Below are 20,378 nucleotides of genomic sequence, written 5' to 3'. Positions count from 1 at the left end.
GCACTTGGGAGGCAGAGGCAGGCGGGTTTCTGAGTTCGAGGCCAGCCTGGTCTACAGAGTGAGTTCCAGGACAGCCAAGGCTACACAGAGAGACCCTGTCTTGAAAAAACCAAAAAAATTAGTTGAATGAATAATAATAATTGACAGGTTCCAATGTTTTTGTGGCCACCACAACAATTTACTGAATTGAAATCAGTATTAGCATTATCACTCCTATTTACTAGGTCAGAAAACTAATGTCTTCTGGAGAGCAGTCGCAGAACTTACAAAGAACGCAGGTGCTATGTGTTGGTGTCCAGGATGTTTTGATCCCATAAGAATGGCTACAGTGGGAACTGAAGTGTGCCTTAGGAGGGGTCATGTTTGCCTAGCATGAAGGAGGCCCCGAGTTTTATCCCTGACAGTCCTTAAACAGTGTACTGACTCATACCTGTAATACTGGCGGTCAGGAGGTGGAGGGGAAAAGAAAAACAAATCAGAAATTCAGGGTTTCCCTGGCACACATAAAGTTCCAGGCCAACCTGAAATACATGAGACCTTTTCCCAAAACAGACGGACACTCCCATCCTGGGGCTGTGATCCACCAGCTCCACCCTGGGGCTGTGATCCACCAGCTCCACCCTGGGGCTGTGATCCACCGGCTGTATCCTGGAGCTGTGATCCACCGGCTGTATCCTGGGGCTGTGATCCACCGGCTCCAACCTGGGGCTGTGATCCACCGGCTCCACCCTGGGGCTGTGATCCACCGGCTCCACCCTGGGGCTGTGATCCACCGGCTCCACCCTGGGGCTGTGATCCACCGGCTCCACCCTGGGGCTCTGATCCACCGGCTCCACCCTGGGGCTGTGATCCACCGGCTCCACCCTGGGGCTGTGATCCACCGGCTCCACCCTGGGGCTGTGATCCACCGGCTCCACCCTGGGACTCTGATCCACCAGCTCCACCCTGGGACTCTGATCCACCAGCTCCACCCTGGGGCTGTGATCCACCAGCTCCACCCTGGGGCTGTGATCCACCAGCTCCATCCTGGGGCTGTGATCCACCAGTTCCACCCTGGGGTTCTCACTCACTGGCTCAGACTCCTCAATCTCCTGGAAGGTCTGTTCCCTGCAGGTTGCAGATAGCCATGCCATAGTCCCCAGCACTTCTGACGCAGTAGCTTTAGGGTAGAGTCTGTAGCTGTCTCCTTCATCCTGAAACTTTGTGGTGGGAAAAGCATACCAATTAATGTTTTAAAATACTAAGACCCTAACAGGAAACAGACAAAGGATATGACCAGAGAGTTTCCAAAGAAGGAAACGCAACTAGTAAACAGAGATTAAGAAAAATGTTTGACATTATCAGCAAGGAAAGAAATACAGATTAAAACTACAAGATGATACGTTTTAAAACTATCAAATGAATGAAAAACTATTCGTGCCATTTTACCCAGTAATTCCAGGTCAGGGAAATCTAAGACAGTAAGCTAAAATGTGGATAGGAAAAAAATGACCACAATTTTATCTACAACAATAGAAAGTGGTTCAAATGCTTAACACTGAGAGACTGGCTTAGAAAACTGTGGTGGTTTGAATAATGGCCACCAGAGGCTTTGTCACCAGAGACTGGCACCACTTATGAGGGGTGAGAAATATTGGGGGATGTGGCCTTTCTGAAGTAGCTGTAACCTTGGGGCTTTGTCTGGGTGGGGGTGGGGGTTGAGGTATCAAATAGCCCAGGCCAGGCCAGCTTTTCTCTCTCTCTGCTTGTCTTTGGATCAGGAAGGCATGTGGCTGAAGTGTCCCTGCATGGAGACCTAGAGGCCATTGTGTGAGGCTGTGAAGGTGAAGCCTGGGTCACCTTGGAGACCCCAAGAGATTAGAGATGGCAGAGCCGTGGGATACCCACCAAGGAGAGTTGCTGACGGAGCAGAACCAGCCCAAGAGAGAGAACCAGGTTACAGCCAAACACTGAAGGGAATTGGAGCTCTGAGGAGCACTTGGACATCAGACGCAGAGGTGCAGTTTGGAGTTTGCTCAGATGGCTTTCTGTCTTCCTTTGGTCCAGTATTTCCTCACCGTGCTCCCTTCCCTAATGTTTTGGAACAGTGATGTACACCCTGTGCCATTACTATTAGGAGTATGTGATCTGCTTTTTGATTTTACAGGGGTTTGCAGTTAAGTGATTGCATGGATCTCAGAAGAGACTTTTAAACAAGTTTGAGACTGTTACAGACGGTGAGGACTTTCTAAGTTAGACTAAATGCATTTGCATTATGTTATGGATACAAGCGGGGGACCAGGGAGTAGAGTGTGGTGGTGTGACTAGGAATGGCCTCCACAGACTCAGGTGTTTGAATATTTGGCACTGTTAGAAGGTGTGGCCTTGTTGGGGTGGGTGTGGCCTTGTTGGGGTGGGTGTGGCATTGTTGGAGTGGGTGTGGCCTTGTTTAAGGAATTGTGTCGCTGTGGGGGCAGGCTTTGAGGCCTATACTCAAACTACACCCAGGGTAGCACACAGTCTCATTCTGCCTGCCGATCAAAATGTAGAACTCTCAGCCCTTTCTCCAGCACAGTGTCTGTCGGCATGCTGCCTTCCTTGACATAATCATAATGGACTCAACCTTTGAAACTGTAAATCAGCTCCAATTCAATGTTTTCCTTTAAAAGAGTTACTGTGGTCATAGTATCTCTTCACAGCAATAAAACCCAAACTAAGAGTGTCTCTTCACAGAACAGTGATATAAATCATTACTAATATTAAATCACGTATGTTATAATAATATAGTATAATATGTAAATATATTATATTTATGTGATATAAATATAATATATAAATATAAAAATATATACTATAATATATAAATCACGAATATTAAATTATTAATATTAAATCACAAATATGCATAAAATATCTAGGAAGAATTTATGGTAATAGGAAAATGTATATATTATGTTGATTTTTTAAGGATTAAGCTCTGTGCAGATGTCCTTGTAGATTAAGAACCTGTCAATTAAGCATGAACCCCAGTTTGTTTGCTAGAGCCACACGGACCAAAAAGCCAGGAGGATCTCTGGGGCTTGCTGATTAGTCAGTCTAGCTGAACTGGTAAGCTTTGGGTTCGGTGAGAAACTCAGTCCCAAAAATACAGTGGAGAGCGATTGGACCTCTGACCTCCACTCTCATGGGCACACATGTATGTACAAACTACACACACACACACACACACACACAGAGGATTAAATTGTATACTGAATCACAGATTTCACTTATGGGAATACTGTGGTAAAGGGAATCTCAGTCACATGGTCACCCACAGTCACTCGAGAAGACTTTTCTGTAGAGTTCTGCACTAAATATCAGGAGTACAAAGATAACTCAGAAAGTTCTGTATCATGTCTAACTGAAATTTGAAAATGATCTGCCTATTTATAGCCTTCAAAACCTGAACAGTCTGATCTCATCTGAAAAACTAATCTTCAGGAGTAAATAACAAAGACTAAAAGATGTAAATATAACTGTAATCTAAAAATAACACGGCAAGAATTAGCCCAGTTTAAGGTGGCAGCTGGCTGCACAGCTGGGCCTCTCACCTCTCTGCCCATGTCTGCATCCTCAGGTCAGAAAGCTGACCGGGGACTGTAGAGTGGACGTAGCTGCTGCTGAGTTCTGAGAGACCTCACTGCAGGAGTGCACATGACCTTGGCCCTAAAGGGCGTTAAGCCAAGGTTGGGGGCTGTACCCATGGTATAATACTTACCTGGACAAGTTTGAGTAAGGCTCAAAGTCACTGTTCTGTTGCTGTGAACGGACACCATGACCAAGGCAGTTCTTATAAAAGAAAGCATCTGATTGGGGGCTCACTTACAGTTTTAGAGGGTTAGTCCATGATCATCACAGCAGGAAGCAGACAGGCATGGAGGTGTAGTTTTACATCCTAATCTGCAGGTAGAAGGGAGGCAGACAGACAGACAGACAGACAGACAGACAAGAGCCTGGTATGGGCTTTTGAAACCTTAAAACCCACTTCCAGCAACACACCTACTCGAACAAGGGTTTACCTCCTAATCCTTCCCAACAGTTTATGGGGACTGAGCATGCAAATAAGTGTGTCTGTGGGGGCCATTCTTCTTAACAGCACCACAGAGGCCCTGAGTCAATACCTAGTGGGAAGGGGGAGGAAGAAACAAAAAGAGAGGGAAGAGAGGAGAGTGAAAGGAAGGAGAGAGGGAGGCAAAGGAGAGACAGTGTAGAGGGTGAAGCCAATGGTACCATAGAGCAAGGCTCAGAGTCCTCATATTTGTCTCCTGACAAATCCTCCTAAAAAGGATTTTAGTGGCACCATGCCGCTGCCCAGACTGTGGTCAGAGCCACTACAGACACATTGTCCTGGAGAAAGCCATCCTGCCCACCTCTGTGACAAAGACTAGCTTAGAAGCACCTGCTTCTGTCGGGGTCAGCCTGGTTGGCACCCTGTACTCAGGCTGCTCACAGATGAAGAAGAGTCCCCTGGTATTCCCAGTTCCTTGCATACATTTCACAGAGTCATGGGTCTCAGACACCTCAGCCATTTCTCCTGGGTTTCTGAGACCTAACTGTGTGCCCAATATATATGTTTTGGTCATCTATGAACTACAAATATAATAAAGGTTAATAATGTTATTAGCTAGTGATTCCATAATGTAATGATTACTCAGGCTTGCTGTGATCCCAGAGCAAGCAAACACCCTTTGCTGCCCATTCTGTGAGGGTCTAGCAGGCTGCTGGGTATCTCAGTGGTAGGGCACTCGCCTAATGTGCAGGGCTCTGGAGTCATCCCCCAGGGCTGAAAGAAAAAGTAAAAAGGGTGAGACAATTACACAGTACATAATACTTCATAGCAAACAATCATGTTGTAGGTTTATGAATTTATGATAGTACACCTTTCATCATTATTTTAGAGTATATGCATAATTAAAAGAAAAGTTTAATATATGCACAGTCAGGCATGGGAGTGCACAATGCAGAGCTCAGGAAGTGGAGGCAAGAGAAATGACACGTGTTCAAGGCCAGCCAGGTCTAAATAGTAAGTTCCCAGCCAATTATGAGACCTAGCCTCAAAAAACAAAACAAAACAAAACAAAACAAAACCAAAAACAGGGCTGATGATATATCTGAGTGTGTAAAGGCATTATTTGCAGACAAGCCTGCTGACCCATGTTCTGTCCCCAGATCATACGTGGCCAGAGGAGAACAGACTTCAACAAGTTGTCCTCTGGCCTCATGCGCATATCGTATACCTTTTAGAAAGCAGCTTTTCAGGAAAGTGTTCTCCTTGGCGTGAGCAGAACTGTGCCTCTTGAGAGCTAGTGTCTGAAATAGCGGCAGTTTGGCAGGGAAGGGAGTCATATGGGGCGCACGCACTCACGTACATACACAAAACAAATGAACACCACTCTTAAATTTTTTTCTGAACTTCATTAAAAAGGAAAAACATGGATGGTAGCGCATGCTTTTGATCCCAGCACAGATACTCAGGAGGGAGAAGCAGGAGGAGCTCTGTGAGTTTGAGGCCACCCTGATCTACATAACAAGTTCTAGGCCAGACAGGGAGACCCTGTCCCCCAAAGCAAAACAAAACACCAAAAACCATCAAACAGACAAAAACCCTATCCACGGTTGTAATCCAGCCGAGCCTCATAGGTCGGTGTTCGTGTGTCTGTTGGTTTCATTGAGACCTGGATCACTGCTCCAGTACCATCTAGTCTTGCATACGTGCACTCCTACATTTTGTGACAGTCACGAAAAGATGAAAATCACTTCCCAGGTCCCTTCCCCACCCTTATCGGTGTGTGACTCTATTTTAAAGACTTCTGACTCACCACGTAAAGAATGACGCAGTTGCCTATAAGGCAGCCGGCTGTATTTCTCGTTTTCTGGCAGTGTCTCCTCCACATTTGTCTTCCAGCTCAGTTGGTAGATTGTTTACCTAGGAAGTACGGCACCCACCCAGGATTTGATTCTTTGAACTGCACAAAACAGGGTGTGGTATCTCACATTTGTATTTCCAGCACTGAGAGGTGTGAGGCAGGAGAATCAGAAATTAAAAGTTATCCTCGGGGACATAGTAAGTTTGTAGCCTGGGCTACATGAGACCTTATTTCAAAAGAAAAAGATTCAAAGTTTTGGTCAGTGGCATAAAAAGACATAGAGTGTAAAATCGATTTAAAGGAAAATGAATTTCTGTTTGTTTGTTTGTTTGTTTTCAAGACAGGGTTTCTCTGTGTAGCCCTGGTCACTCTGTAGACCAGGCTGGCCTTGAACTCAAAAATCTGCCTGCCTCTGCCTCCCAAGTGCTGGGATTAAAGGCATGTGCCACCACTGCCCAGCAGAGAATGAATTTCTGATTATAGAAATAAATGCAGACTGGCTGTGGTGGAGAACATTTTTGGCCCAACCATTGGGAGACAGAGGCAGATAGACCTCTATGATTCAAGGCCAGCCTGACTTGCATACAGGGTTCTGAGCCAGACACGACCACATAGTGAGGTGTCAAAAGAAAAGAGGTACAATTTGAACATCTGTTTCTAATGACTGTCTCCAAAGGGAGGGGAAGAAGTGTGCTGTGGTCATGGCTGTAATCCCAGGACTTGGAGGTAGAGTTGGGAGGATCAGGAGTTCAAGGCCAGCCTGTATTGTATAAGAAAAAGAAAATTCTCTTTTCTTTTGGCTTACAGTTCAAGATACAGTCCCTCACGGTAGGGAAGTCAAAGCAGATGTTCACATGGCATCCACTGTCTGGAAGCAGAGGGAAATCTGCTGCTGCTGCTGCTGCTGCTGCTGCCGCCACCACCGCTAAGCTCCATTCCTTCAAGTATGTAGTCTGGGATCCCAGCCAGGGAATGGTGCCTCCCACTGTAGGCAGGTGGTTAATTAACAAACTCAAGATAATCCCAGAGTGGCATGGCCAGGGGCCCATCTGCTAGGTGATTACATGTGCTGTCAAATCAATAACAACTGTCACTCTGCCTTTTGTTTGGGCCTCCTATCACAAATCATAGAGTTCCCAGAGTTCCATATTCTACTTAAGAGAAGCATCACAGGATCTGGGTCCACGTCAACCAGCAAAGCATATTCCCTATGCCTTGTGATTGGCTTGGAGCAAATAATGGAAACAAATTAAGTCGAAGCCACTGCAATAAGGCTCCTTCCCACCACCATATTCTTGACTCTTGAATATGAACCTTTGTTTGATTTGTTGGTGCTAAGGATCAAACTCAGGGCCCGGTGCTTGTACAGACTCTTCCACTGATTCGGTCCCCAGCAACTAAACTTGAAACTCGCAGGCTGAGGCAGCCTTTGCCATCTTGCATCTGTGTGCAACCTGAGGATGAAGCAGCAGACGGAAGGGAGCAGCTATCTGCTTTTAGCCAATGCACAGGAGCGCTGACTTTCCGTCAGGGTGCTGACACAGGCTCCAAATCCTAGCACGCCAGAGGCAGGATGCCTTACTTCTGGTTTTATTGCTATGAAGAAACAACATGACCACAGGAACTCTCTTGTAAGGCAAACATTTAATAGGGACTGGTTTACAGTTTCAGAGGTTTAGTCTGTCATGGCAGCGCACAGGCAGATGTGCTGGGGAAGGAGCTGAGAGGTCTATATCTTGACCCTCAGGCAGCAAAAGGAGTGGGTGTACCACACTGGGCCTAGCTTGAGCTTAGGAGACCTCAAAGCCCACCCCCATAATGACACACTTCCTCTAACAAAGCCACACCCACTCCAATAAGGCCACACCTCCTAATAGTGCACTCCTATGGCCAAGCATTCAGACCCGGGTCCATGAGATACCTGTTCAAACCCGTGCACCGGAGGCTCACTGCAGGATTGAGACCACCCTGAGCAACATGGAAACCGTGTTTCAGAAAGCCTAGAGGATCTGGGCTTTAGCTCAGTTGGTTGAGTGCTTGCTTAGCATGCAGGAAGCCCCAGGTTCTACCCCCAGCGCAACATAGACTGAGTATATTTATGTGTATCTGTGATCCCCGCGCTCAGGAAGTAGAGGCAGGAGGATCAGGAATTCAAGGTCATCTTAACCTCCACGGCAAATTTTAGGCTCACTGGGGCTACCTGAGACCCCGCCTCAACTAAAACAAAAAAAAACAAACAAGACAAAAACCAGAAAAATAATAAAACCTTTGCTAACTTTCCAGTTCAATGGTATGTTCCTCTTCAGATTACAATTTTTTAAAAAATTATTGTTGTTGTTGTTGCCTTTCGAGACAGGGTCTTGCTGTGGGGCCCAGGTTGACCTTGAACCTGAAGCAATACTTCTGGCTCCAGAATGCTGGCATCATGGGTGGGCACCACCACACCCAGTGTCCAAATAGAGACTTCTGTCTTTTAGTACATTATCTTCTTGGTAGGAGGACAGGATGTACCAGGTAAAAGGAACTGCTGTAAACAGGCCTTTCCTCTGTGGTGCCACAACAGGGAGGGGTCCTTCTCCAGCCCTGTGGTTAGGTGTCAGCATTTAATGAGCCTGGGCCTCCAGCTATGGACTCCATGCTCGGCCCTTGGGAGGACAGAGTGACTAGAAGGATTTGAAGTGAGTGCTCCCCCCTGCCAACTGCCAGTGCTGAGCCAGGTTGTCTCCAGGTGACCAGTCCCTGCTGGAGCCAGCTCGGGAGAGCAGAGTGTCCAAGAGGGTTCCTTCCTCCAGTTTCCAGAAGCAAAACTCGCAAAATTATGAGATTCTTTAGAGTGTTGAATTCCACAGGTGACCAACAGCACTGAGGCTCCAGGAACTCATCGTTACCAGACCCTGCCCAAGTCTGCTTCGGTGAGCTGTGAGTCTCTGGTCACCCAGAAGACAGCTTGCTCCTGCATTCTCTCTGCACCTCCGAGGGCAGAACAGTCCTACCCTCACTCACTGGACTCCAAGAACCTGTGCAAGCAGGTTCCCTGGGGGACCAAAGAGAAGTCACCGTTCGGCTACAGCTACTTGGGTGGCCTTGGTGGGGGATTTGAAGGCTTAATTGGAAAAGTGTTTGAGTGCTGTCTTTGAGAGAGGACTTTTTGTCCACAGACTGTGTGAATGGGGGCGGGCTCCCGGGCCGAGGGAACCCCAGGTGTAAAGATAAGACGCAGGAAAGTCCCAGGTGATCTTGGAGGGGTGTTTTATAGTGGTGTTTGTATGGAAGGTGGTTTTAACAGCTGGATGGTGACATGTTTAGGTAATGTCACAAAGCAGGGGTTAGAGGTGTGGACTCTGGCGGCAGACAGACCTGTCTGGTCAGCCCTCCGAGGGCTGGTACAACGCCAGGTACAATTCTTCATGAGTTCTCCTGACTGGTCGAGCTGCCTCTCCTAGACGTTGGAAAGGCTAGATAATCATTACCTGGCTTATCGCTCAACAAGGTAGTGGCTCTCTGATCCGACTGTAGCCAGAGGGGCGGGAAGGGAAAATCTGTAGAGGGATTCTGGAAAGTTCTCTCCCTAGTCATAAAAGACTCGAAGAACTTTTTTTTTCCTTTTTCCCTTTCAACATGGGTGTGTGACAGTGTCAGCTCTGGAGCTATCACAATTATACTGTAATCATGAAAATACAAACTAAAGCTGCCAGCCAAGGTGCTGGGGGTGCAGAGAAGACACAGTACTTTGTCGTCAGTGGTGTCGGTGTGCCTGTATGTACGCTCCCCAGGTTTGAACCTTCATGTTGCTGAAATGATGTGCTTTCAGGTGTGCCCACCCTGAGGCCTGTGTCCTAGGAAACAGTCAGTGGGACCCCGCAATGGCATGCTGTATACACATGTCGGGCGACCCACAAGCCATCGTGATAGGCCTATGCACTAGTTTAACAGCCGCTCAGAAATAGAAAAGACGGGAAGTAATTCTCTTACCTGAAAGTATGGAAGATGGCAGCTATCTTCCATTTTCCAAAAAATTAAATACTTAAGTTGGGCATGGTAGCTCAAGACTCAGAGGCAGGAGGATTGTTACAATTTCTAGGCCAGCCTGATCCACATAGCAATTTCTATACCAGCCTGGGATACATAGCAAGACCTTAGATAAAACAAACAAACAAACAAACAAACAAACACCCAGTGAAGGGGCTGGAGAGATGCTCGCTGGCTAGAAGTGCTGGCTATTCTTTTTTGTTTGTTTTTTTTTGTTTTTTGGATTTGGTTTTTTTCAAGACACGGTTTCTCTGTATAGCCCTGACTGTCCTGGAACTCACTCTGTAGACCAGGCTGGCCTTGAACTCAGAATTCTGCCTGCCTCTGCCTCCCAGAGTGCCGGGATTACAGGCATGCGCCACCACCGCCTGGCTTGGCTATTCTTGCAGAGGCTCCCAGCACCACACAGTGGCTTACAACCATCTGTAATTCTAGGGCATCTAATGCCTTCTCTGGCCTTCATGGATACCAGGCCCATACATGTTTCACATATGTACATGATGGCAAAACACTCTTGCACATAAAATATAAATAAGTACTTATAAAACCACAATACTCTAAATAAATATCTAGAGCATGTAATATAAAGATGTATTCTATATGATTTTTTAAACTTTTTTTGTTTAAAAATTATGATTGGAGCCAGGTGGTGATGGTGCATGCCTTTAATCCCAGCACTTGGGAGGCAGAAGCAGCAGACTTCTGAGTTCGAGGCCAGCCTGGTCTACAGAGTGAGTTCCAGGATAGCCAGGGCTGTCTCAAAAAACAAACCCAAAAAATTATGATTGGGCTGGCCGGATAGCTAAGTAGGTAAAGTTATCCTCTGACTTTCACACATGTGCTGTGGAACACACAAACACACATAACACATATGTGCATGCACACACACACACACTAATATTTTTTCTAAAAATCCCAGTGGCTGAGGTGGGTAGATGGCTCAGCGGTTAAGAGCACTGGTTGCTCTTCCAGAGGTCCTGAGTTCAATTCCAGGACCCATGTGGTGGCTCACAACCCTCTGTAATGGAATCTGATGCCCTCTTTTGGTGTGTATCTGCATTCCTATACATAAAATATATTTAAAAAAAATTCCCAGTGGTTATTTTTTTAAATCTTCATTAACATTTATCAAATCTTGTGTAATAGGATTGCGGGGAAAATGAGACTAGAATCAGAGCCCGGGTGACCCCAGAAAGCCTGCAGGAAGACCCTTCATTCTGAAAAGGGAAGAATGGAGTGGAGAGACGGTCTAGGAGCCGCCCCGGAGAACCGGAGTTCAGTTCCCAGCACCCACATCAGGCAGCTCACAACTGCACACAACTCTAGCTCCCGGGGTGGGGGTGGGGTGGGGTGGGGGCGGGGCGGATGCCCTTTTCTAGCCTCCAAGGGCATGGGCACACACCGTGGAATATACTAAAAAAGACAGACACAGATGCAAACAGACATTTAAAAAATAAAAATACCGCCCCCCAAAAGTAGAAGGAGGAAGAAAGAATTTTCCAGACTTGGTGGTACCCACTTGTAATCCCAGCCCTTGGAAACTGGAGGCCGAAAAATCAGAAGTTTAAGGTCATCCTTAGCCACACAGCAATTTTCAGGCTAGCCTGGGCTATTCAAGGTCATGTTTTTTAAAAGGGTGGGAGGAGAAGAAAGAAAAAGATACAGCTCTGGGTTGGAGACACACGCTTAGCATGCAGGAAACCCTGCATTCAATCCAGAGTAACCCCCACTATGAGGAACCTTAGAAATCCTGTGCCCTCAGTGCTACTTAATTGGTCAGTAATATTTCTAATTAAAAAGAAAACACATTATGACCTGTATTAGTTATTCTCTATGCTATGATAAAGACCATGACCCAAAGCAACTTGGGGGGAAGGGGTTTATTTCAGCTTACACTTCCAGGTAACACTCCACCACTGAGGGAAATGAGGCAGAGACTCGAGCAGAGGCCATGGAGAAATGCTCACTTAATCTGCTTTCTTATGCAGCCCAGGACCACCTGCCCACGGGCACTACCACCACCCACAGTTGGCTGGGCCCTCTCACATCAGTTATTGATCGAGAAGATGTCCTTCAGGCCTGCCTGCTGGACAGTTGTAATGAAGCCATTTTCTAGGTTGAGGTTTCCTCATCTCTGATGACTCTAGTTTGTGTCAGGTTGACAGAAAACCAGGCAGCACAAGGGCAGCCGATGCTCACACAGGCTCTGCCATGAGGCTTAAGAATGATGCTTCCTGCCAGGCCCGATGACTGATTTCCTGGGATCCCCCCTGGTGGAAGGGGAGAACAGATGCTTGCAAGTTGTCATCTGACTGTCACATACTACACGGCACACCCACTACATAGTATATAAATAAATGTAATTAGAAAATTAAAAACGAGCCGTTTGTTCTTCTTGCTGTCTATGCCCAAAGCCTTGGCTCACTACTCAGAGCCACTGAGCCTCCAGGATTCACTGCTGGTGTGTTTCTCTGTGGCTTTTCTAAATTTGGATAAACCCCCGGAGACGCATAGTTTCCAGTGTCTAAGCTGGCGCGACCATATGTTTATATGCACTGTGCTGCAACTCGCACTGGTTTTGTTTTTTGTCTTGCCCCTCTCAATCACCTTCTCCAGCAAATCAGGATGCAGATCTCCCCTGCAGGGTCCCCGGCCACAAGTACTCCACCACCTGTGTCTCAGCCACCGCGGAACATTACAGGAGAACAGGAAATCAAGCAGGCAGGTGCTAGAATTTGTTTAGAATTTTATCAGAGCACGCCTGAATGTGTATAGAGTCACCAACAGGGATGGTCCTGGCTTGTAAATCTGCCCAGTTGTCAGCGAGTTAGTCTAGGATTCCAGAATGAAAATCCCCACCCATCCCTAAGAGGCTGTGTTCAGAAAGGAAGCCAGAGATAGACCACCGGGTCTCTCCGAGGGTGTAGCCCCAAGTGCCGCATAAGGCCTGGCAATGCCTTCTTGTTTATTTCAGCGTCTCCAGCCTAACATCGGATTTCACTCATGAGTTAACTTTGTCAGTTTTATTATCTTTACTGTAGCTGCCTTCCTCAGGATCACCCCACCCAAGGGCTCATCTAACAGTATCAGGGAGACACAAGCTGTCAGGCCTAGCATAACAGCGAGCCAGGGTTTGATATCCAGCAGTGCAAAAGCAACCGGACAAACACCAAAACCACGGAGGTGTTACAGAGTGCCTGCGCATTCTAGAGCCCAGCTTTGGGCCTAAGCTCAACTAGCATGGCTGTTGACCTCCCTGCGTTCCACTTCCATAACCAGAACCTCATTCTCTCTGTCCCTCTCAGTTCCCATGAGGCCATTCTAATGACAGTTGGCTTGCACAGAGAGGACTCGAGCCAACACTAACCATGAATTAAAAGATTTTACAAACTGAATTCTTTCCACCTTTGAAATGCTTCTTCTCTTTCTTCCACAGTGAGCAGCCTCTCGGATAACGACCAGGCTCCCAGAAAGGCGTCCAGGCTGCACTGCATTTGCATTTCTCACTGTCATTCCTGTTTGCAAAATTTCTTAGGCCAGTGTGTTGTGAAAGTAGACATGAATGTGCATTTTTAAATTACGGGACTCAGAGGCCAGAGAGATGGCTCAGTGGGTAAGGACGTGTGCCGGACAAACACAAGGACCGGAGTCTAGATCCCGGCACCGGTGTAAAAGCTCCAAGCGCCGCTCACACCTCAAGCCCAGCACTGTAGGGCAGCAGGGACGGGAGGCTTGCTTAGGCTGGAGGCTGGCAGTTTAGCTCCAAGTGCAGTGAAACTGTGTCAGAGGAATAAGGTGGAGAGTGCTAAAAAGGAGTCTGGTATCCCCTGCTGATGGCCACTCAGACCTGAGCACACACACACTTACATACACACATATACACACTTATACACACATATACACATATACATACTTATATACATATATACACCTACATACACACTTATACACACATAGACACACTTATACACACATACACCCATATACACTCATATACACACTTATACACACATGCACACTTATATACACATATATACCCATATACACAATTATACACACATATACACCCATATACACACATAGACACACACACATATACATACTTAGGCACACATAGAAACACACACACATATATATACTTAGGCACACATAGACACACTTATATACATATACACACTTAAACACACCTATATACCCATATACACACATATACTCATACACACATATACACACATATACACTCATATACACACTTATACACACAAATAGACATATACACCCATATACACACTTATACACACATATAGACATATACACCCATATATATACTTATACTCACATATAGACACATACACACTTATACACACATATATACACATATACACACTTATAGACACATACACTCATACACACTTATAAACACACATACACTCATATATACATTTATACACACATACACTCATATACACACTTATACACACATATACACACTTATACACACATATGCACTCATATACACACAGATACACAATCATATACACACCAACCAGAAAATTAAACAAAACAAAACAGTGGTGCATGCCTTTAATCCCAGCTATCATGAGGCTGAGGCAGTGGAATCTCTGTGAGTTTGAGGCCACCCTGGTCTACAGAGCTGCTTCTAGGACAGTCAGGACTACACAGAGAAATCCTGTCTTGACACACAGAAAGGAAGAGAGAAAGAGAGAGAAAGAGAGAAAGAGAAAGAGAGAGAAGGAAGGAAGGAAAGAGAAAGAAAGGAAGGAAGAAAGAAAGGGAAAAGAAAAAAAAGAAAAGAGATGCTTTCCATGGTCCCAACCCCCAGCTAATTATGCGCTTCGGTCTCCTCACGTACGTGATGAAATGGCCATCCACCAAGCGGGCAAACAATGCAACATCGCAGGCACATGGCTCAGCACAAAGGAATGAAGTGCTGACACTTGGGCAACATGGGTGAGCCCGCAAGACTCTGAACCACGTGAAGAGGCCATACCAGAAGCACACACGACTGTGAGATCCAGCTTGCATAATGGACCGGACAGCGGAATCCACACTGACAGGCAATAGATGAGCAAAGTAATTAGCGAAATGTCCTTAAATTACCATGATGATGTTTGTATTCAAAACTCTGAAATACTACTACTACTACTACTACTACTTGCCTGGTACATTTTAAGCAGTTAAAATACATGATGTATGAGCTATATCTTATTAAGGCGGCCATGAAAACAAAAACACGAGATGGCCCTTTAAGTTTATTATTATGATGATTGGAGGGGACCCGCATGCGCTGCACCTATGTGGAGGTCAGAGGAGGCCTTTGTGGAGCTAATTCTCTTCCTCCACCATGTGGCTCCAGGGCTTAAAGTCAAGTCATCAGGCAGGCTTGCAGCGGCATCCTCACAGAGTCATCCTAACAGCCCTGAACAGTCATTTTCTGTAGATAGGGGAAGCTTGGTGAGTCTCAGGCCAGTGGTGACTGGGGCTTGGCCAATCCTGAGTGCTGTCAATCACGGTGTTCTTGAAGTGTTGTTTTCTAAGGCTCCCTCAGTGTCCTGAGCTTCATCAGTGTGACGAGCCTGGGAGAGACATCTAGAACCATCGCCACCTAAAGCCTGGTCCTGGAGAGGGGCTGTGGGGGAGGCTGAGAGGGGTGCTCTGTTCCCATGACCAGGATAAAGACTCATAAGGTGGAATTACGGTGAGGCTCTGTGTGACTTGGCATTGTGAGACACGGGTGTTAAAGATCAAAGTCTCCAGCATTGAGGGGGAACAACTGCATCTGTTTCTTCGTTTTTGCCAGTTGGGGAAGGCCTCAAGCTTTGCGAGAAGGGCTGATCTGAAGAGATAGGATCCCAACGTCATTAATGCCAAAGCTGAAGTCCCTCAAGATTCAAATCCTGGCCGTGGTAGAAGGTACCTGTAATCCTAGCACTCAAGCTGAGGCAGGAGGACCAGGAATCCAAGGCCAGTGTGGGCTACCAGATGGGGCTATGTCATAAGTAATCACAATCCTAACAGATTAAAATCCTGAAAGCCAGACAAGCCCAAACGTAAAGGAGGGGCAGAAAGCCAGGCTCTGCCGTGGGGCTGGACGCATTGTGGCTTAGATGCAGGATAGAAGTCTGGTGTAGACATTAGTGTGGGATTCTGAAGTAGAGACGGTCCATCCTCGTGGGTGGGTGCTGTCTTAACCATCCAGGGCCCTGAAAAAAAACAAACAGAAGGCTAGCTGGTCTCCCCGGAAGCTGGAAGCGCTTTCAGCCTCAGGGCTGAGAGTTGCAAGGTTGGCTTTTCTGGTTCTCAGGCCTTTGGACTTGGCATCTTGAAGAGCTGCCTGTGTGGGAGTGACTCAGAGCAGGCTCCGGGTAACCCTCCGCACCCTCTCCCCAGCCCCCATGGTCCTGGAGCCTGGCCTGGAGCCTCCACTCAGCTACACCCCAACCTCTGCCCACAGAATTGCGGGGTCCTGCATGCCCTCAAACAACCCCAGTGATAACTCTTTCTGCATTTCACTTTTTGACCTATTTCTTTATGACCACCATTTATCTTTTTCAAAACTGTTATATCTGTATAAGGGTTGTTAGTTTGCCTGGATGTTTATGCCTGCAAAGCTGTGTGTTGTATAAGTCAAGTGCCTGATGAAGTGTTCTGTCCATCATGTTTTCAACGTGCCTCAAATAAATGCTCTTTTCGTCTTATAATTATCTCAGTGTGGTGGCACACTTCTGTAATCCTGCACTTGGTAGGTGGAGGCAGGAGGATCAGGAGTTCAAGGCCAGTCTAGGCCATGTGAGATCTTATCTGGAAATAAAAATGTAGGATTTCAACCTTCAGGATCATGGCATCCAGAGCTATATGCTTTCCCCAGGATAATTGTCCTAACCCAGGTCACAGCTGACAGTGTGGCAAGCCAATGTCACAGATTAAATCAATGGAGAGAATAATATGTAATCTGAGGACATCCACTTTTTTTATGTAGGGTTTGAAGACATCTTATACACCACCCCCAATTGGAGAGTCAACAAGATAGCTCTGTGGATTGATCCACGTGGTAGAAGGAAAGAACTTCTTACTGATGGTTGTTCTTGGACCCCCACAGGACCATAGTATACACCCAGCCCATCCCCCATACATGTTTTAAAAGGGCTCCAAACAGAACCTTTCTGCAGCATCACTCTCTGTGTATGTGAGGGGATGTATGTGTGTGCATGTGCGTTTGGGAGTGTGTGTGAGTATATGTGTGCATGTGTGCGTGTGTGCGTGCATGTGTGTGTGTGTGTGTGTGTGTGTGAGAGAGAGAGAGAGAGAGAGAGAGAGAGGAGAATGAATGTGTATGTGTGTTCATGCATATGGAAGCCAGAGGTCCACCTTGGGCGTCATTTCTTTTTTTTTTTTAAAGATTTATTTATTTTATGTATGTGAGTACACCATTATCAGAAGAAGACATCAGACCCCATAACAGATGGTTGTGAGCCACCATGTGGTTGCTGGGAATTGAACTCAGGACCTTTGGAAGAGCAGTCAATGCTCTTAACTGCTGAGCCACCTCTCCAGCCCTTGGGCGTCATTTCTTAAGTATAATCCATGGTGGCGCATGCCTGCAATCCCAACACTCTGGGAGGCAGAGACAGGTGGATTTCTGAGTTCGAGGCCAGCCTGGTCTACAGAGGACAGCCAGGGCTATACAGAGAAACCCTGTCTTGAAAAAAAAAAAAACAAATCCCAAAAAAAACAAACAAACAAAAAAAACCCAAAATGAAAACAAAACCAAAAGTATAATCTGCTTCACTTTTTTTCAATTTATTTATTTATTGTGTATATGAATACACCATTGCTCTCTTCAGACACACCAGCAGAGGGCATCGGATCTCATTACAGATAGTTGTGAGCCATCATGTGGTTGCCGGGAATTGAACTCAGGACCTCCAGAAGAGCAGGCGTTGCTCTTAACCGCTGAGCCATTTCTCCAGCCCAATGCACCTCATCTTTAAAAAATTATATATATTTCTATTGTATGTGTATGAGTGTTTCCCTGTATGTATGGATGTGTACCACATGTGTGCCTGGTGTCCGTGGAGTCTAGAAGAGGACACCGAATCCTCTGACACTGGAGTTACAGACAGTTGTGAGCTGCCTTGTGGTGCTGGGGACTGAACCCAGGTCCTCTATAAGAGCAGCCAGCGCTCTCAACTGCCGACCCAGTTCTCTGGCCCCTTGCCTTAACTTTTTGAAACAAAATCTGTTACTGGGACCCGGAGCTCAGTATTCAAGCAGGCTGTCTAGCCATTTAGTGCGTCCAGGGACCCACCTGTCCTACCTCCCAAGCGTGGGGATTATCGATTTGCCATCACATTGGGCTTTGTTTTTCCAGGGCTCTGACACCAACCCCCACAATTGTAAGGCAGGTACGTATACCAGCTGAGCTGTTGTCTCCCGGCCTCATCTCTCAAAGTTTATACATTAAGTAACAGCTGTGGGTCAGGCAGTGGTGGCGCACGCCTGTAATCCCAGCACATGGGAGGCAGAGGCAGGTGGATTTCTGAGTTCGAGGCCAGCATGGTCTACAGAGTGAATTCCAGGACAGCCAGGGTCACACAAGAGAAACCCTGTCTTGAAAAACATAAAAAAAAAAAAAAAAAAAACAAAAAAAAAAACAAAAAAAACAGCTGTGAAGAAGTGGTGGCAGCCAGCCGTGGTCGCCCATTCCTGTAATCCCAGACCTTCAGAGGCTGAGACAGGAGGATTTCCAGGAGTTCCAGGTCAGCCTGGGATATAGTGTGAGGCCCCGTCTCAAAAACAAACACAAAACACATAACACATCTTCAGCATCAGACTGCTCAGAGTGATTCAAAGCCTGGACATTTTTACATAGAAAATAAATCTGGTTTCAGAGAAAATTTCTCGTGGCAGGAATAAAGGTCATAACTGGTTAACAAAAGATCTGGAATACCCAGTAACTTGAAGTGTAATTTAACTGGTTACCAGTACCTTCTCCCAGCCAGCAAACCTTCAGGATTCCCAGTCTGGGTTTAGAGCTTCCTGCCGCGGAGACAGTAGCCCGACAGCGGAAGCCTGACCCAGGGCCGGGTTTTGCTTCGACTTTGATTTCACATCTCGTTATTACTCACTTGGACACGTTGTCCAGAGCTGGCGCAGCAATAACTCTAAACTTCAAAAGTCTCAGGGAAAAAAAAAAAGGAGTTGCTTCAGGGAACTGCGTGTACCACACAAAGCGGGTTGGTTTCCAGCCCCTCCTCCCTCCACTCCACTTCCAAAACAGACCTCTGAAAAGCCAGGAAAACAACGAGGAACCTCCGAGATAACGAAGCTGCCCGTGACCCCAGCTTGCTCGACGAGTATCTCGCAGGCCTTAGCTAACTGTGTCGGGGACACTGTAGCTTGGTTTTTCTGCCTTGGATAGCATTTGTCTTAGATAAGTCTGAAGACCTGGGGCCAGGGTTTGCTCAGGGTTTGCTGCAGTCTGAGGGATGTAGCTGCGTTGATTTAGGAGACAGAGGGAGGCCAAAATCCAGCTGCGAGTCCTGGCTGTGGTGATTTGCCAAATGGCTCTCCTCACGGGTAAGGGTGGGAACAGTGCTAAGGTTCACCTCAGATTGTTGTAACCGTGTAATGAGGTTGCATAAATGAAGGAAAACAATCATCTAGAACGTTCCTGTCTATTCTTTCTAGAAATAAATTGTTTCCCTTTCTTCCTTTATGTTTATTTTTCTTTAAAAATATTATTTGTGTGTGTTTTCTGTATTGTATGGGCATGTGATGTGTGTGGTGTATTTGCATATGTATACATCCATGCTCATTCTTGTGTGTGTGTGTGTGTGTGTGACTGCGTGTGTGGGTGTGTGATGTGTGAGTGTAGCATATGTGTACGTGTTCATCTGAGCTGGCGCACAGCACACAGAGGCCAGAGAATATCCCGTTCCATCACGCTGTCTTATCTCTCACTGAACCTTCAGCTAGACTGGAGGTCGGCAAGCTCCAGTGAACCTGTCTTGTCCCCCACCTCACCCCCACCCCACCCCCACCCCCACTGATAACGTTTCAGGCACACACCACCACACCAGAGGTCTGCAGATTCAAAATCGTGTCTTCGTGCTTACAAGGCTTATGTGTTTAGTCTCTTCTGGGATTGTCGCTCTGTTTGTTCGATTGTTGTTTAGGCGGATTCTTACCTTAGCCCAAACTGACCTGGTACTCACACCATAGCGCAGCCTGACCGTGAACTCAGCTCAGCCTTTTGAGGGTGCTGGGATGACAGGCATGAACCTTCACACCCGTCCCAATTCACTTTTCATCCATCCAGAGCTTTGTTTAACAAATAAGCAAGGTAACTTATATGCGTGTATAGTGCACTTCCTACATCTCCTCGCTTCCAAAGAGGAACGGACATACAACTGCTCCGTGCCCTGCTTTTCTGCCTAA

At 46.6% G+C, this 20,378-nt stretch overlaps 1 protein-coding gene and 1 long non-coding RNA gene across 3 annotated transcripts; both read right to left on the bottom strand.

Annotated features, from left to right (window-relative positions):
* Window positions 1-166: 166 nt before the first annotated feature.
* On the bottom strand, window positions 167-4,070 carry LOC127680545 (uncharacterized). Of its 2 annotated transcripts, none has more exons than XM_052176072.1 (2): window positions 3,848-4,070; window positions 167-1,199 (listed from the first exon to the last, which is right to left on the bottom strand). In XM_052176072.1, the coding sequence occupies exon 2, from the start codon at window positions 1,131-1,133 to the stop codon at window positions 408-410; it is 726 nt and encodes a 241-aa protein (XP_052032032.1). In that variant the 5' UTR covers window positions 1,134-1,199; window positions 3,848-4,070; the 3' UTR covers window positions 167-407. The 2 variants fall into 2 exon arrangements, with proteins under 2 accessions (XP_052032032.1, XP_052032031.1); XM_052176071.1 differs by lacking the exon at window positions 3,848-4,070 and adding an exon at window positions 1,888-2,199.
* Window positions 4,071-4,651: 581 nt separating this feature from the next.
* LOC127680547 (uncharacterized) lies at window positions 4,652-6,869 on the bottom strand. Its single transcript, XR_007976967.1, has 3 exons — window positions 6,694-6,869; window positions 5,841-6,114; window positions 4,652-4,804 (listed from the first exon to the last, which is right to left on the bottom strand). It is a non-coding gene; the product is annotated as an uncharacterized LOC127680547 (long non-coding RNA).
* Between the last annotated feature and the right edge of the window lie 13,509 nt (window positions 6,870-20,378).

This window comes from Apodemus sylvaticus, chromosome 3 (genome assembly GCF_947179515.1).
Source record: "Apodemus sylvaticus chromosome 3, mApoSyl1.1, whole genome shotgun sequence".
NCBI classification, from domain to species: domain Eukaryota; kingdom Metazoa; phylum Chordata; class Mammalia; order Rodentia; family Muridae; genus Apodemus; species Apodemus sylvaticus.
This window is presented reverse-complemented; position numbering and strand designations above follow the sequence as displayed.

What these genes read in the sequence shown, in the direction of transcription:
- LOC127680545 (XM_052176071.1), bottom strand. Translation starts at nt 1,986, where the DNA reads ATGTCCAAGTGCTCCTCAGAGCTCCAATTCCCTTCAGTGTTTGGCTGT. An exon ending in TCCGTCAGCAACTCTCCTTG is followed by an intron (nt 1,200 to 1,887) that starts GTGGGTATCCCA and finishes CCCACCACAAAG; the next exon opens with TTTCAGGATGAAGGAGACAG.